We start from the raw sequence: 18,783 nt of genomic DNA, 5'->3' as shown, positions 1-18,783 counted from the left end.
ATTAATTCCTTTGTGATGTTGGCGATAGTTTTGGCACTTTTTTGTCCATTTGATATATGCTACTGGGCAACAAATTTGATACAATTGACAACTTCTGTAATTGTCATTATTCTCCATTCTGTTTTTGTCATTTTTTTTTATATATTAAAAGAATAATACATGAGGAAGGCTGCAATTTAGATTCCCATCCAGATTTCTGTTAGTCCACCCCTGCTCGTGGGCATCATTAAATGGACAGGTACAAGGACAAAACATCACAGCTGAAAAGTAAGTTTCATAATTGTTACAAAGCCTTCATAGAAAAGAAACATGTTTCAGATGCCATCATCAGGCTCACACTGGCACATTTAAGTTCAGTTTTTTTGCCCTCCAGTGAGTGCTGGATGTCCGTTTGCTTTACTTGTCACAACCGTGCATTTCCTTTTGTTGACTGTCTGTGGTTGGTTGCACCATGTTCAGTTCTGTATTTGGGCCCCTCTGCTCTGGTCCTGGGATTGCTTTATATGCTTTTTGGTGAGGTTTTGATGAGGTTTAATAGCAAGCTCGACATCTGAAGCAGTCCATTGGTGACGGATCAAAGCACCCTGGAGAGTGAAGGGACCATCTCGGATGCGGCGTACTCCCTTACACACTGCTGTGCTGCGAAGCTCTAATCCAATCTCATGCACCAATTTGCACAGGTATTTTTGTGTTTCATTGAAACACTGGATCTCTGTAAGAACAAGAGAGCATAATGTTAACTATTTAAGACCTGATGTCGATTTCACAAATTCCTTCGAAAACAGTTTTCGGAAAAAACTTGTTGCAATATAGAGCTAAAATCTAAAATGACAGTGATTTCCTGGATTGAATGGGTTAAACACGGTTGGTAAGGCCAGTACATAGGCTGTTTATGACAACAATTTGACTTTGTTCATGACTTTTCTCCATTGCATTTGAATGTATGGCTTTTACAAGAGGTAATTAATTACCCAAGGTGAAGTGGGGTGGTTGGAAGCGTATGCAGCGCAAGCCTGTTAAAATTGGGCCAGATTTCCCATCTGGACCCAGTGAGCCTTGCACTGCCATTTCATAGGCCTCTTGTGACTGCATATCCACATTGGAATACCTGTGAGGAAGGGGAAAAAACAATGTATTAATAGCACATTTCACTTTGGTGTGTGTTGTGTTTTGTTCATTATACTGTACATGTGTCAGTTTTATACTCCAAATAGGAAAAGCTGATAATTAGGAACCACCGTGTTTTCAAGTAAGGCTGCAACTATAGACTATTTTCTTAGTGATTATTCAGATCGATAACTTTTTCGATTAATCTCGAAGTATATATATGAATTAATCAATTCATTCACAACACATATCGTGTTGTGAGCTTGTAGATCTAATATTTTCTGACATTTCATTAATAAGAAAAAGTTTACATTTTCACCTACTGTATAATGGCATGCCCGAAATATGGACTGATTATCGATCACTTGTTTTTATAATCTATGAAATTGATTAGTTTGATTAACTGCAGCCATTAAAGTTCCATGGAAATGTAATGAATCTGTTGTGTGAACATACATTAACATGGCCTTTTGATTGACTCCCTGCAACATTGCCAACACTCTCTCCAGCTTGTCCTGTGTGATGTGATCTGTTGGGACACATCAATGAATCAAGGTACGGTAGGTACAGAGGGCCCATTTTTATGGATCGTTGCTGTCGGGAGAAAACCTCCTAACTCCATTTGAGGTTTTTGATTTTTTTTGCATGAATCATTTGCATAAATCAGTGCTATTGAACAGCTACTGTTCAGTAGCACTGGTCTGTGTGTTGTTTCGAAAATATTGGACCAATGGAAAGCAGTAAAAAAAAACCCACTTTGGACAAAACCTCTTAACTCCATTGGACACTCAAACTGTCTGCTGAACTAAAGCAACTAACTCCACCACCTCTCCCCCTCTCTCATACAAGTAATTGACAATATATAAACTAAGTCACAACATCAACTCTGATGAGGCAGTATTGCTTTGTTTTCAAAATATAAGGTTTTCTTAATTTCCTGAAAAATGAATATTTTTAATTTCCTGAAAAATGAACATTTGGGAGTTAGGTGGTTTCTTCCCGGCAGCAGAGATATTAGAAAAATTATAATCAAGGATATTTTTTTTATAATCTAACATTTTTCTAAAGATTTTCCTGTGACAAAATCTAAACAACAATAATATAACAATTTTAAGAAGTAGGGAAAATAGCTGATTACAAAGTCAGTGAGCTTGTAGATTTGCTAATTTCACTACTTTCGGTCCCAGGGGAAACATCACATTTATCTTTTTGTTCTCGAGCAAAAAGATTTGGGTATAAACTAAAGTACTTTGCACAGTGAGTTGAGCATTTGCAAGTCGCAACTAGTTGGTGTGGACTGGGCTTTATGGCTCGTACACACTGCACAATATTTGCTCCGATTATGCTTTTTTGGCGCTCGCCGACAAAACTCTCGATCTGACGCAAGATCGGGCTTTGATTGCCGATGTTTTGCTCGCTGTGTGTGAAAGGCTCTGCGAGAAGATATAGCGCCGATAAAAGTGCTCGCCGATGCCTTCCTGACCGTTTCTGAATTTTAACGTCATGTCTCGCTGCAGCCCACGTAGGCTACACGCTGCCTGTCACAAACATTTCGCCGTGTAGCCTGGCTATTCCTGTGTGTGTGGCATGCACGGATCAGAGAGAGAGGTGTCTGTGTCGGTCTCGCGCTTCTATCACGGCATCCTGCACGTGCGTGAGATGTCAAAATGAAGTGGAATAAAAAACAAATGATGTGTAGCCTATATCGGGTCTGGATCGCATCTTGGTGAATTCTTACAGTGTGTGATGCCTAATCGGCGACCAATCGTTTAGTGTGAAAGCCACAACGATATAATGACAGTATATATTTTTTTAAAGCCTCCTGTAGTGTGAAATACTACAGGACAACTCCTACAGTGTGTAGGGGCCATTAGTCTTCACTGCTGATTATTAATGCAGTGTTTGTCTTTCACGTCAAAAGTGTGACTATGGGACAAACGTATAGGAAGATGTACTCGAACCCCATATGAGGATGTAATAAATTATACATGAGTAGTAACAAATAGTATTGCAATAAAATACCATATTTTATTAATGCCATTATAATTTAAATTATCTATCAAATATAAATATCTGTGTTAATGATGTGGTTTACAAATAAAGTGTAATTGATAAGCTTCAAATGTAAAAACTACCACACCGTAGGTGGATCTCTCCCAGACACGTCCTGTGTGACAGAAACTGTCTGTTGCAGTCCCAAATTCACCCTCCAGTGTGTAGTCCTGCAACGACCATTAAACATAGATTGAAAAAACAACAACAACTAAGCGACAGTGTATCTAGGAAGTTAAATTATGTCTTTTGAAGGCAGTGGAAATGAATGCTTACCCTTGTGACACGTGACTTGTAGAGCTCATTCAGAGCCTTGTTGCCATTTCCAACTCCAAGAACTACAAACACAGGAGAGTCACAGATAAAAGTAAGAGTTAAGAACAAACCAAGATAAATACAAATAAGTGAGCTTAGATTGCTGCCTGGCACTAGAATCTAGTGCCTAGTGACTAGATATATGCACCGGGTCTGAATTAATATATGTACAGTATGTATTCAATCAATCAATCAATCAATCAATAATATAACAAACACGTTATTCCGACCAGTTCCTTTCCCCTCCATCAGGTGCCCCGGCTGGCCAGGGGGAGGTAGTTTAGAGACCAGGATTACTGCATGTTTTTGTGAGGGTACAGAACATGCAAACTCCACACAGGAAAAACCCTTTCGCCAACCCCGCCTCAGGTATGGGCACTGATGACGTGGAGGAGAATCGAACCCAGGACCTTCTAGCAGCCTGTGATGCGACAGCACTACAGACTGTGCCACCGTGCCCCCTAGAAATCCAACATCTTAAACACTAAGCCAAAGGGATATCCCTATGACTCTGGGGAGATATTCAACTTTTTAGGCCGTCAGGCTGAGGTTGTGAGCCACACATATTACAGTATTAACATTGAATATATGAACGAATACAGTCTGTTAGAGAGGCTTTCACGTCATCTATGAGGGCACTGGTTCTCAACGGGAGGAATGGGACCACCAGTCACCACTCCACACTTCCACCTAAATCCTAAGATAGACACCTCAATATCTAAGATCGCTTCAACTGTTCTGTCTGTACTTAGTATGACAGCTAGAGGTCAGAAAACCTCTTAAATATCACACACGTGTGAAGTGAGGGGCACAGAATTTCTTGACAGAAAGTAGCTCATAACATGTCTACGGTGGATTTTTATGAAACAAAAGCTCGGCAGATTGAAAGAGGATAATTCAAGCGTGGCTTAGAGCTGCAATGTTGGTGAGTTTAACATCGTTTAATACAAGCAGATCGTAAACGCAATTTGGATGAGTAGGGAGTCAATGGAGGGTATTGCAACTCTAGATTCATCCCATTATAAAAACAGTGAACTATATGGATGAAGTCTATCAACAATATATGAATGTGGAGCGTTATCCGCAAACCAAAATTGCACTTTCTTTGACTGAGGTTTGGGTTACCCTGGTTTCCAATATATTTTGCATTATAATGTTCAAGTCACGCGAGAGAGACTCGGAGTAGAGTCGCTGCTTCTTCGCCTGGAAAGGAGCCAGCTTAGGTGGTTCGGGCATCTGGTTAGGATGCCTCTCTGGCGTCTCCCTAGGGAGGTCTTCGAGGCACGTCCCACTGGGAGGAGACCCCGGGGCAGACCAAGGCACGGTTGGAGGAATCACATCGACTCACTGGCCTTGGAACGGGATCCCCCAAGAGGAAGTCACTAATGTTGCTCTGGACTAGGGAAGTCTGGAGCTCTCTGGTGGAGCTGTTGCCTTGCCCCCGCGACCCGACTATGGATAAGCGGTTGAAGATGGATGGATGGATGGATTATAAGTTTGTAATTTATTGAGAAACTATTGAAGATATCACACCAATATTTGAAATACATCATGGCAAGGCAACTACACAAACCAAACCTCTCCCAAGTTTGTGCTTAAAGTAAGTTTCACTCCCAAAACCTTACCAAGAACCCCAGAAGAGAACGCATCCAGGCGATGTCCTACTGCAACTTTAATATGCTGGAACTCAGGTCCACAAACTGCAATAGAGCAGCAACAGAGAGGCACTATCTTTAATAGATTGTATTCATTCAATTACCGTGGTGCAGTTTTACACCATTAAGTTAAATTATACCACATCTATGACAAGAGAAAAGTAATTGGCGTTTCAGAATATGGTCATTCCAATTACATTAAAAATTATAATAAACTGCTAAGAAAGAAGATAAAATGCAAAATAACAAAGCACTGTGGCTTTGTCATTAAATGAGCATAACGTACCTAAGGGGTGTTTGGCCAGTGCAGGCACACGGGAAACAGAGATGGTGAGCTCATTGCATGTGTTTTTAGCACCACTTGGTTCTGCCAAGAACTTGAAATGTTTTGGAGAAGGCAGGGAGGGTTCAGAATTAACACCTGTGAACACAACAATGCGTCATTGTGGACTTCTTTTAGTTTGTCTTAAATTTAAAAAAACCTAGGTTTGTACAGCAAAATGTGTCTCAATTTTCTTTTCCATTTAAATTTCTAAATATGTGCTCGAAGACTTAAGAGCACATATTTAAGGAGAAATATTTTCAATTGTGTTTTCCTTCTTTTTTTAATGCAAATAAGCACTTTAGTTTCGTTTTAAACTTTAACATGCATATTTGTTTAATGCACATTTGTTTAATCAAAGTAACCTTAGATCAATACTGTATAGATAAAATACAATTATGATAGTCTTGAGACTCTTGAATTAGATCCAAGGTAGCCCTGAAACATGACTGCCATGATGATTAATACGAGCGTCATGAACCATGGCTAGACCCAACTTAAGGCTAGTATAGTATCAAACAAATTGGTGTTTATGTGATGGATCGAAACAGACAAGCCAGACAGATGGATAGAAATGTGCATCTATTTTTATATATTTTTATACCAAGATTTTGTAACCCATTTTTCACCCCTGTGTCAATCATCTAATGTGATCCTGGGATCTACACACCCTCCACCAACCTAGTCCCCATATATGGGGGACAAGGGGAGAGCAACGGACTTGAACCATAGACTTGAACTCATGCTTCCTTCATGAATGAGTGTCCAAGTTGCTCCTTTACACCTGACAGGGGGGAGTTTCCCTGGTTGGACGTAGCGCGTGGAAGGAACACGTTATTCTAACCAGTTCCTTTCCCCTCCATCAGGCGCCCCGGCTGGCCAGGGGGAGGCAGTTTAGTGACCAGGATTACTGCATGTTTTTGTGAGGGTACGGGACACGGGGAGAACATGCAAACTCCACACAGAAAGGCTCCGTCTAATGAGCAAATTTAAGACTTCCGCTCTGAGAGCTAGCAGATTTAAGACATCCGGTTGCCTTCAGAATAAAATAATATTTTAATTCGTTAATTAAATAACTATTACGTTACATTATTAGTGTAAAAGTGTGTTCTTTTCGTTAAGAATCACCCAACAAGGATTGTAGTTTAGCCCAGCCGGGCAATAGTTTATTATAAAGTCCCGTGCTAAGAGTAGTAATAAACAACCTGTCAGCTCAGTCTAGTGCAACCAACAACAGGTACCGTGCGAGAGGTGCAACCAACAACAGGCACCGTGCGGAACCGTGCGTCACGCACTTGTATAAGCAAGGTTCCTATCCAAACAATAAAGGTTCCTATTTCATCAAGAAATAATACACCTATTATAACAATTAGTATTATTATTACATTACAGTTATTGTAAAGACACACATTATGTTTCTGTGTAAAAATAAGTAATTAAATTACTAATAAGTAATTAAATAATAATAAAAGTTATCTAAATGGATAAATGCTATTCACTGGAGTGCATGGACTTTATAAAGTGGACACTGGACAAAAGAGGCCTCCGCGAGGCAACTATCTGGACATACCCACACGTTCGGGGAGATGTCCTCTACCACACTCCACTCTCCGCTAAGCGGGAGAGGTGTAAAATTCACAGCAGCAGACCGTCTACTGTGGTCAATGCTGAAAAAAGTACCGTTTCCGGACCCAGAATGGACACTGGACAAAGAGGCCTCCGCGAGGCAACTATCTGGACATACCCACACGTTCGGGGAGATGTCCTCTACCACACTCCACTCTCCGCTAAGCGGGAGAGGTGTAAAATTCACAGCAGCAGACCTTTTACTGTGGTCAATGCTGAAAAAAGTACCGTTTCCGGACCCAGAATGGACACTGGACAAAGAGGCCTCCGCGAGGCAACTATCTGGACATACCCACACGTTCGGGGAGATGTCCTCTACCACACCACACTCTCCGCTAAGCGGGAGAGGTGTAAAATTCACAGCAGCAGACCGTCTACTGTGGTCAATGCTGAAAAAAGTACCGTTTCCGGACCCAGAATGGACACTGGACAAAGAGGCCTCCGCGAGGCAACTATCTGGACATACCCACACGTTCGGGGAGATGTCCTCTACCACACCACACTCTCCGCTAAGCGGGAGAGGTGTAAAATTCACAGCAGCAGACCTTTTACTGTGGTCAAGGCTGACAAAAAGTACCGTTTCCGGACCCAGAATGGACACTGGACAAAAGACGGCTCCGCGAGGCAACTATCTGGACATACCCGCACGTTCGGGGAGATGTCCTCTACCACACTCCACTCTCCGCTAAGCGGGAGAGGTGTAAAATTCACAGCAGCAGACCTTTTACTGTGGTCAAGGCTGACAAAAAGTACCGTTTCCGGACCCAGAATGGACACTGGACAAAGAGGCCTCCGCGAGGCAACTATCTGGACATACCCACACGTTCGGGGAGATGTCCTCTACCACACCACACTCTCCGCTAAGCGGGAGAGGTGTAAAATTCACAGCAGCAGACCTTTTACTGTGGTCAAGGCTGACAAAAAGTACCGTTTCCGGACCCAGAATGGACACTGGACAAAAGACGGCTCCGCGAGGCAACTATCTGGACATACCCGCACGTTCGGGGAGATGTCCTCTACCACACTCCACTCTCCGCTAAGCGGGAGAGGTGTAAAATTCACAGCAGCAGACCGTCTACTGAGGTCAATGCTCAAAAAAGTGCTGTGCCTTGGGGCATTGACATGAATGGTAATTACTGGTGTTTGAACACTAATGTCTGCATCAATGACAGTGAATGAGAAATGATTAATGATTAATTAAAAGGTATTTTTTTTCTAACTTTCAAAGCCTTGTCTGTATTCTTTTATTCTTTCATAAATGTAATGCTATGGAGAGGGCCACTATATATATATAACGATCGTTGTCACCTCATCTATACCTGGGCACCGCCCAGCCAGAAAGAGGGTTTGGAGGAATGTACTATAAACACAGCACTGTAAAAATAAACTATTACTGTTAATGGCCCATCTACATAGTGAATGACATTACCATTGTCATTGATGCAGACATTAGTGTTCAAACACCAGTAATTACCAAAATAATTAGTATTACTTTGCAATGCATGTTATAGGCCAGTGATTTCATGTCAATGCCAATTTTGAGCATTGACCTCAGTAAAAGGTCTGCTGCTGTGAATTTTACACCTCTCCCGCTTAGCGGAGAGTGGGGTGTGGTAGAGGACATCTCCCCGAACGTGTGGGTATGTCCAGATAGTTGCCTCGCGGAGGCCTCTTTGTCCAGTGTCCATTCTGGGTCCGGAAACGGTACTTTTTGTCAGCCTTGACCACAGTAAAAGGTCTGCTGCTGTGAATTTTACACCTCTCCCGCTTAGCGGAGAGTGGAGTGTGGTAGAGGACATCTCCCCGAACGTGCGGGTATGTCCAGATAGTTGCCTCGCGGAGCCGTCTTTTGTCCAGTGTCCATTCTGGGTCCGGAAACGGTACTTTTTGTCAGCCTTGACCACAGTAGACGGTCTGCTGCTGTGAATTTTACACCTCTCCCGCTTAGCGGAGAGTGTGGTGTGGTAGAGGACATCTCCCCGAACGTGTGGGTATGTCCAGATAGTTGCCTCGCGGAGGCCTCTTTGTCCAGTGTCCATTCTGGGTCCGGAAACGGTACTTTTTTCAGCATTGACCACAGTAGAAGGTCTGCTGCTGTGAATTTTACACCTCTCCCGCTTAGCGGAGAGTGGGGTGTGGTAGAGGACATCTCCCCGAACGTGTGGGTATGTCCAGATAGTTGCCTCGCGGAGCCGTCTTTTGTCCAGTGTCCATTCTGGGTCCGGAAACGGTACTTTTTTCAGCATTGACCACAGTAGACGGTCTGCTGCTGTGAATTTTACACCTCTCCCGCTTAGCGGAGAGTGTGGTGTGGTAGAGGACATCTCCCCGAACGTGTGGGTATGTCCAGATAGTTGCCTCGCGGAGGCCTCTTTGTCCAGTGTCCATTCTGGGTCCGGAAACGGTACTTTTTGTCAGCCTTGACCACAGTAAAAGGTCTGCTGCTGTGAATTTTACACCTCTCCCGCTTAGCGGAGAGTGGAGTGTGGTAGAGGACATCTCCCCGAACGTGTGGGTATGTCCAGATAGTTGCCTCGCGGAGGCCTCTTTGTCCAGTGTCCATTCTGGGTCCGGAAACGGTACTTTTTGTCAGCCTTGACCACAGTAAAAGGTCTGCTGCTGTGAATTTTACACCTCTCCCGCTTAGCGGAGAGTGGAGTGTGGTAGAGGACATCTCCCCGAACGTGCGGGTATGTCCAGATAGTTGCCTCGCGGAGCCGTCTTTTGTCCAGTGTCCATTCTGGGTCCGGAAACGGTACTTTTTGTCAGCCTTGACCACAGTAAAAGGTCTGCTGCTGTGAATTTTACACCTCTCCCGCTTAGCGGAGAGTGTGGTGTGGTAGAGGACATCTCCCCGAACGTGTGGGTATGTCCAGATAGTTGCCTCGCGGAGGCCTCTTTGTCCAGTGTCCATTCTGGGTCCGGAAACGGTACTTTTTTCAGCATTGACCACAGTAGACGGTCTGCTGCTGTGAATTTTACACCTCTCCCGCTTAGCGGAGAGTGTGGTGTGGTAGAGGACATCTCCCCGAACGTGTGGGTATGTCCAGATAGTTGCCTCGCGGAGGCCTCTTTGTCCAGTGTCCATTCTGGGTCCGGAAACGGTACTTTTTTCAGCATTGACCACAGTAGAAGGTCTGCTGCTGTGAATTTTACACCTCTCCCGCTTAGCGGAGAGTGGGGTGTGGTAGAGGACATCTCCCCGAACGCGTGGGTATGTCCAGATAGTTGCCTCGCGGAGCCGTCTTTTGTCCAGTGTCCACTTTATAAAGTCCATGCACTCCAGTGAATAGCATTTATCCATTTAGATAACTTTATTATTATTATTATTATAATGATTTAATTACTTATTTTTACACAGAAACATAATGTGTGTCTTATAGCATCATATAGCATCATTTAAATGCTTAATTTGTAGTTTTAATGTGCAAATTAAACTTTTTTTCAATACTCTAGAGGGTACTCTTATTTTGAAGAGATCGTCCACCGGAAGCCTTAAATCTGTTCATTAGATCTGTTCACTAGACGCTGCCACACAGAAAGGCCCTTTCGCCAACCCCGCCTTCGGGTATGGGCACTGATGACGCGGAGGAGGAAATGTGTATCTGTACATTAGGGACACACACAGCTCCATCATGAAAAATATCTCATGATGGGAATACAACAAGTCTCACCTTTGAGGAGGTTTGTCTCTACGGTGTCTCGGACGAGCTTCCAGTGAACACCAGGTGGTTTATACACAGAAAACAGTCCCTCCAACCGACGAAACACTCGGGTGGCTGGCGTTGCCATTGTGTTAAGATACCTATATCACCGTGCCTACTGTTAACTTATTTAGAATATATTCAACTTATAATAAAACAGAAGTGTGTCCTGTGTGTTAATGTTTTCATCTTACCAGTGGAAAAACAAACACGTGAGTGTAATGCGCATGCGTACCCATACCCTATGTACTAGAGTGAGTAACTAGACCATCTCATCTTGACCACCACTGCTCTCTGCTGGAGTGGAGCCGTTAGCTTTTTAGCACGCAAGCACAGCAGCAGTGTTTCTTCCGTTAATAACAAACTAAACACTGAAATAACACGAGCGAGTGAGGCCGCTAAAAAAACCCTAATCTAACGACGACTGTTCAGTCAACAGAAGAGAGAGAAGTCTTGCTGCCTACGTGATCGTGAACGGGCTGTCACTATCACAGAGGTTACCGCAGTGTGTTGTTGACAGTAAGATCCCTTCAAATTAACCTGCAGAATGTTGTCTGTCTGTTGACTTGATATATTGAAATGGGAATGACGATCCTTTGCTGACTGAAGTATTCAAGAAACGTGTGACGTAGTGAACCACGGAAAGACAGCGACAGGTCAGTCACGTCAGTGCATTGCGTGTCTTGACTGACTCCTGTCCTTAATCAATCATTCATTGTAGAATGTAGACTAGACAGTGTACTACTGCTTAACATAAGTTAACACCATAGGGGTTAACACCATAGACTAGAGTATTAAACACTAGTCTGTTATACTTATGCGTCACGCCTTGTGACGGTGTCGCCGAACGTCATAGAACGTCATCATAGATCTACACCCCCAGACAGAGCCATGGCCCACCCCAGAGCTATGGCTCTGACCCACCCTACAGGCTAGAATGGTACCCTGCATTCCCAATTTCCCATTGACTTGGAGCAGTGGTTCCCAAACTTTTCCATGTCAAGGTCCCCCAAATTGACACAATGACCCCCATTTGCAGACATATGCCAGACCCCATAAGAGAATATTTCTACGGCTCTAGCAGAGATTCTCAACCCGTTTAATTTCAAGGACCCAAGTTTGATATGCATATTAGTCTACAGAGCCTCTTTTAATGGCATTTCTATCCCTGGGACCCAATTTATATTGTAAAATCAATGTTAATTAGAGTTACAGACCCATAAGGGTCCATTTGGTTCCGAACTATCATTTAGTTGGGGAACCCCTGGAACTCCCTCAAGGAACCCCGGGGGTCCCCGGACCCCACTTTGGGAACCACTGATTTGGAGGACCAATCTTGTAAGCAAGTGCTTTTTCTGTGTTATCCTCGTAGCATATTTTGTATTGACTTATACTTACTATCGTTTGAACTGTACCCATTTTACAAACTGTGAATAACATTTTCAATCAATCAATTTCTTTCAATCAATCAATCAATCAATTTCTCTTTCCCGAAAGAGAATGTATTGTGACACCATTGAAAGCAATAGTGGCAGAACCTCACAAGATGGCACCACCCATCCATTGAGCATAGCGGATAGGGACTTCCATGATTAAAAATGTATTTTAAAAATTGATCCTTTTTTTGTTTTTTGCATTGACAAAATCAATGCAGATTTCAATTTTTGTCCGTTTATTTTGTCCATGCAGGTGTCATGCGGGGTCCTTTGCAGTGGGTGCTGTGGGATGTGAAAGACACCCTGTTGAAAGTGCGCAAATCTGTGGGAGAGCAGTACTGTAACGAGGCAAAGAGAATGGGTTTGAGCCTCGATCCTGTGGAGGTTGAGGCTGCCTTCCGACTGGCCTATCGTCACTATTCCAGCCAATACCCCAACTATGGCACGAGTCAGGGCCTGAATGGTCATGTCTGGTGGATGAGAGTGGTGCAGGATACCTTCTCTCGGTGCAGGGTACAGGATCCAGCCTTGCTGAACACAATGTCTCACAATCTTTACAATAACTTCTGCAATGGAGATAACTGGGAGGTAAATCACAAAGTATCACGATATCACATCACAGTCATATACATATATAGTGGATCTAAATAGAAACAGAAGGGTTTCCTGCACAATTATTATATTGTTATTGGCATGGCGCCGTGCCATGCTTGAAATAAATCGCGCCATGCTAAGAGCTTTTTTTAGGGGGGCTAGTGAATCATGGTGTGTGTGATTTGAAATGTGAGCTTTAATCATATTCAAGTGCTTTTGGAGAGAAATGAGACAGACTCCATGCAGTCACTTTCAGTAGTAGAGGCCTGCAGAGGGGAGCTGCATGTGTCTGTACCAGGGGGGGCAGTCAGACAGATATTTTGTGAAGCCACTAAGGAAATCGGGACATCCTGAAAGTTCATATAATGGCCTGTTGTGGCGCTGTCATTGGGCCCAAAAAAACCCATATCCCCATAGAGGTCCATGTATTTGCGCCCAACTTCACCTAGACTGTATTACCTTAATAAACATGGTCATGAATACTTTCTGCTTCCAAATCCAGTCACTAGTTTAAAGTCTAATTTCTCATGTCATAATATTCTTTTTGGAAAATTATGGTACCATTTATTAAACAAATGACCATAAAGTCACGTATGTTCTGAGGGGCGTGGCTACCGTTACAGTCTATGAACGGGAGCCACCCCCGTTCGAGTCAAAATAAAAACCAACTAAGAAGAAGGGGGGAAGTCCCGCCTTGTTGTCTGGGCCAGCCAATGGCCAGCTGGGCCAAAACGGATCTAGAAAGATGGCGATTTACAATACAAGGACTGACTTCATTTTACGACCACATCAGACCCGGCGAACGCTTTGTCCATATTTTTTAACAGTCTATGGTCTGTACCCAGGTGATGGTCGTTGATGCTCATTAATACATCAAGGAAGGCAATTATGTTTCTGCACTGTCAAATAGGTCTACATCTATCCTAAGATGCCATCAAAGAAAGCTTTTTTTACATGTTAAGTTTGTTAACTCGAGCTAGGTTCTAAATTAGGTCATTTTACATGAAAAGTAATGCTACTTTTGCAATGTAGCCTAATATATATATTTTTTTTAAAGCTTGGGGGGGAGATAAATCATTAAAAAGATATTGGTCATTTGTCTGGAAAATGAATTTGTGTTTAAAATATCGTGAAAAATAGTATCGTGACCCCCCAGTGCCTCTCCATGCAGTGTCTGCCCAGTGTCTGCCAAGTGCCTCCCCCAGTGTCTGCCCAGTGTCTCCCCAGTGCCTTCGCAGTGTCTGCCTAGTGCCTCCCCAGTGTCTGCCTAGTGCCTCCCCAGTGTCTGCCTAGTGCCTCCCCAGTGTCTGCCTAGTGCCTCCCCAGTGTCCCCCTGAGTGCCTCCCCAGTGTCTGCCCAGTGTCTGCCTAGTGCCTCCCCAGTGTTTCCAATAGCAATACAAGTGCAATAATCCAAATTAATGTAATTCATTAGCGCGCCAAAAGGTCCCCCCCCGTGCCAGGCACCATGCCAAAGCTTTTTCCTGCATATGATCATTGTCCAACAATGATCTGCTTATTTATTATTAATAAATAAAGGTCTTTTCAGACAGGCAGCGACTGACGCAACTAGTCATTTTCAATGAGAGGCGTGCATTTATTTTGGACGCGCTGAGAAGTTATGGGGCAACAACGCAAGCTTATTTTCATGGGCGCTACACGTCCCGCACCCCTCAAGAGCAGACCTGCAGCAGACCTGTCATTGATCCAGGCAACAACGCAGGCGTCACCCGCTCCCCGTCTGAAAGGACCTTAAGGCCCTTTCTGAAACCAGTCCCTTGACTTGAAGTGCTCTCGGAAGGTTACCTCGTCAGGAAGTGCCCCTCCAGCTGATTGTTTAGGAGGAGTTTATTTATAATTTATTTGTGGTGGCACTTACATTTGTAGGTCGTGGTTTCCATGCGGACAGAGAGCAGGGCTGCACAAGCTTTATAAGCCACTTCCACTCAAGGCTGCTTGGTTTCGGACGACACTTAATATGGCGCAGCCTCGCGTGAACGCGCATATCGAGGGCAAGAGTGTAGGGCGAGTGGCGAGCTGGTTTCAGAAAGGGGGTAAGGGTGTTAGTCAGACATTGTTTCAGACATTGATTAGTTTCATGGGCCAGTGACTGAAGATGTGAAATGAGGGTTGGTCTTCTCATCAATTGCTTCGTTGTTTGTGTTAGAACATTCATTGTCAATACTTAGCATTTAATGTTTGTGTTAGGACAAGAATCTACACTATAGCTTAATATAGTATATAATAAAATGTAAATCATTATTTTGTTTTTGTTTCCTAGGTATTTCCAGACTCAAAGAAGACTCTAGAGAGATGCTCATCTCTTGGACTGAAACTGGGTGTAGTGTCCAATTTTGATAACCGCCTAGAAGGAATTTTACAGTCTTGTGGCCTGCTGTCTCACTTCAACTTTATAATAACATCTGAGAAAGCAGGTGTTGCCAAACCCAACCCAGCAATCTTTGACCAGGCACTACAGCAGTGTGGCTCACCAGCAGCTCATGTAGTTCACATCGGTGACCACTATGTCTATGACTACCTCACCTCTCGGTCTCTGGGCCTCCATGGGTACCTATTAGACAGAGAAAACAAGCATCACCACCCAGATGTACCCCTACAACATCGACTCAGCTCCCTAGATGAGCTGCCATCACGACTTCAACAGCTGGACTAATGCAAAAGTTTCATAGACATGAGTGTGACAATCACCTACTCTTTACTGCAAAGAACATGTTAATTCCTGAATTAACCACCGGTATATGTTATTTTGAGTGGTCTTATGCTGAACACTCCTGAATATAGAACAGAAACAGAAACCAGATGTTTCTGCCACCCTTCACCAGTCGGTGACTCTGTGTGTGGTAAACCAATTGGCAAGAGGAAATATATAACAATATTTTATGTTTTATTCATATTATTATTAATCACATGAATCCTAGTGTCCCTATCTGGTGTGAGCATTAGGCAAAAATAGCAGACCTACAAGCTCACATTGCATTGTGAGCTTGCCTCAAGGTCGACTGTTGGACAAAGGACCTCTTTTGTCTGACCTTATTGTATGCTGGTACACCATATCTCTTTCCTGAAGGCAGCAACCTATATTCTCCATACAACACATGCTTAGTATTAGAGGTGATATTCCTTGCTAACCTTAGGATGCTGTTATCATACGTGGATGTATAAAGTTTCTGAAGTGGTTGTCCAACAATCTTTGAACAAATGTTCAGTTGTTGCAGCAGTTGTGACTTTAGGGCTGCAGACAAACATCCATACCAGGTGGTGCTACAGTACTGAATAACACTCATAATAACTGTGAAGTGAAGTGAAGAACAAAAGAAGAATCCTACTGCAAGCAGAGCGCGCAAGTACTGCTACTAACTAATGTCTATTACAACTGCTGTTCTAAATCCTTTAGACCCGTTATTGACCTTATACCAACCTTGAAACGTACCTTAGTTACGTCACCAGCAACAGATGGCCGGTGGACAACACCGACATACAGTACATACCCAGCCGATTGCGTGCTCTGCTTGCGCAAGTAATAACAGGAAAATTAGTTTGCCCGGTTGGCAGAGATCACAGATGGGAAGGAGGCTAGTATTATGTCCTTCCTGCACTTCTGATTGGTTGGTTGCCTGTTGAGCAGGGCGGAATGTGCTTCGATCATAATAAATTACTTATTCTACAATTGGCTATTATCGACCCCATTGTACCATGAAGTAATACAGGGCTTAAGTTGTTTAATCAGAAAAATATGTAAAATAAGTCAAAGCACAGAGAAATATAATGGTCCAAACAGTATTGATCATGTTTTTAAAATATGGGAAGGGAAAGGTCTCACAAGATTCTATCAACTTTAAATTGAAGGAGGGGTGATTTTTTAGAAATAGTCATTTTTATCAATATCTGCAAGTGAGAAGCTACTAAAATCAAAAATCAAAATCAGAACTCTTGGAGACCTTCACCCTCTCCTGAGATATATAGTACAGTCCCATCAAGGACATGATTACAAAAACACAATTGGACAAATGTATCATATATTTCAGGAAAACAAATTTAAGATCTAGGTCACATTAAGGACAAATGGCATAAAGAAATGAAAATTATTATTATGTAAGTTAATGTATATCTGTACATCTGTCTGCAATCTTTCAATGAATGTGTTCAATAAACCTTATCAAGCCCAGGGTCATATGTAAAAGTAGTACCAATCACAAATGTGTAGTACTGTTACCTTGTACCTTTGTGTCGATGTACGATCACAGTATATGTCATTTTCAAGACATTTTCATGTCAAGACAAAATATTATTTGGGCCACACTTAACAGTAGGTCAGTGTGAGAATCCTTACAATGTGCATCTCGTAAAAAAAAACATTCTTGGTCCTAGAAGAAAATAATACTGTGTATATATATATATAATAATAACACAAAATACATACTGGATGCACCTGGGACGTATCCTCAGTGATGTATCCCAAGGTCATCAGGGTTTCGGGTCTCCCAACATCATACCCCTCACTCAGGTGACCCAGCCGGGGTGATCAAGTCCCGACTTACGTCCCAGTAGCTACCCTCGATCAGTCCCATTAGGGAAGAACCAGGGCCACACAATCCGTTTCACCTGAACTACTCTGCCGGGACTGGGAGGTACCATTCTGGCGCATGGAAGGACTAGGCTCTGTGGGTTGACTCCTGTCCGGGCCCCTCCTACAGTACGTCTCACCAGGTCCACTCCTGCTCTCACCAGGTCAGGCCCTGTGCGTTGCACAAGACTCCCAGCACCAGGCACTTTATTCAGGAATGGTGGATTCTCAAGCCGCAACGGTTCCGCAGGCTCCACCTTGCCCTTGGTGGGTTTGTGGGTTTGTTGGGCTTCTTCCTCACGGAAGACACAGGCTGGGGCGCCAACCCATACTGCTCCCGGGTGCCGTCTACTTTCCGGCTGCCACCCGTCTCTCCGGTGGTCACCAGACTATTCCTGGTTGTCACGTAGTCTATTCCTATGAGTCACTATAAATAGAATAACTATAACAAAATACATACATACATGGATGCACCTGGGACGTATCCTCAGTGATGTATCCCAAGGTCATCAGGGTTTCGGGTCTCCCAACATCATACCCCTCACTCAGGTGACCCAGCCGGGGTGATCAAGTCCCGACTTACGTCTATATCAACACAAATAAAAATAAACTTTGCTGTAAATAAATGTAAGATCAATGAGGTTTATCTTCCCTTCTATGGAATCCTGCCTCAAAGCAGACCAGAGGTAGAAAACTGTCGTTCCCAGATGGCATCGCTAGGGATACATGCATCAGTAAGCAAGAACTGGGGATGGTAATGAAGGACCGGAAAGTCTGGCGTTGCATTGTGAAATCCATGATCTCGACCGTGATCGAAAAATTATCTTAAAGAATTTTAGGGCACAGAATAGGATACATTTCAGTATAGTGGCATTAGAGGATAAGAAGAGAAGTGGGCAGGATTGTTACCTAAATACTCTTATTTAAAACCATCTGGTCATTGACAGATACTGGGAGAGTTGGTTGGGGATCAGAAGGACCAGGGGAATAGAACAGTTCAAAGCAAGCAAGCCTCCCAGCCCATTATGGGGAATAGGGATTGAGACTGCTCCAAAATGGATGTAAAGCTTATTGGGAATCCCCGGCCTAAAGCTAAGAAAACAGTGAATTTTGTATGTTTCGTTTAATATGGACTCACCGTATAAGGGAGAACACTTATAACAAGTCTTGGTGTCAATTTTGTCTATCCGTTTCCTTATGTTCTGCTCATGTGATTGTGTTTCCTACAGTATGCTCTCTCTTTACATACCAAAGCTTAGTTTATATCTTTAGGGAAGCTCACAGAAGAGCTGCTTAATTTAAAGCTGGCTTTAGTAGCTCAGCCAGACGGCTCTGAAGAGCTCCACAGAAATCCAATTGCAAATGTAATGCGATTGGGAAACAAAACA

At 43.3% G+C, this 18,783-nt stretch overlaps 2 protein-coding genes across 3 annotated transcripts; one reads left to right on the top strand and one right to left on the bottom strand.

Moving 5' to 3' along the window:
* Positions 1-119: 119 nt before the first annotated feature.
* On the bottom strand, positions 120-10,983 carry trub2 (TruB pseudouridine (psi) synthase family member 2). The gene is made up of 8 exons (XM_083771795.1): positions 10,752-10,983; positions 5,416-5,550; positions 5,100-5,174; positions 3,436-3,497; positions 3,248-3,329; positions 1,564-1,636; positions 972-1,108; positions 120-712 (listed from the first exon to the last, which is right to left on the bottom strand). Exons 1-8 carry the CDS (start codon positions 10,867-10,869, stop codon positions 456-458), a joined length of 939 nt encoding a protein of 312 aa, XP_083627921.1. The 5' UTR covers positions 10,870-10,983; the 3' UTR covers positions 120-455.
* Positions 10,984-11,037: 54 nt separating this feature from the next.
* hdhd3 (haloacid dehalogenase-like hydrolase domain containing 3) lies at positions 11,038-16,978 on the top strand. 2 transcript variants are annotated; one of them, XM_083771800.1, is made up of 3 exons: positions 11,038-11,300; positions 12,471-12,805; positions 15,092-16,978. In XM_083771800.1, exons 2-3 carry the CDS (start codon positions 12,476-12,478, stop codon positions 15,482-15,484), a joined length of 723 nt encoding a protein of 240 aa, XP_083627926.1. In that variant the 5' UTR covers positions 11,038-11,300; positions 12,471-12,475; the 3' UTR covers positions 15,485-16,978. The 2 variants fall into 2 exon arrangements, with proteins under 2 accessions (XP_083627926.1, XP_083627925.1); XM_083771799.1 differs by having other exon boundaries at positions 11,038-11,437.
* The last annotated feature ends 1,805 nt before the right edge of the window (positions 16,979-18,783 follow it).

Source organism: Protomyctophum parallelum (assembly GCF_964188405.1).
Source record: "Protomyctophum parallelum genome assembly, chromosome: 8".
NCBI classification, from domain to species: Eukaryota; Metazoa; Chordata; class Actinopteri; order Myctophiformes; family Myctophidae; genus Protomyctophum; species Protomyctophum parallelum.
The sequence above is the reverse complement of the archived record's forward strand: the minus strand, read 5'-3'. Positions and strand labels throughout refer to the sequence as shown.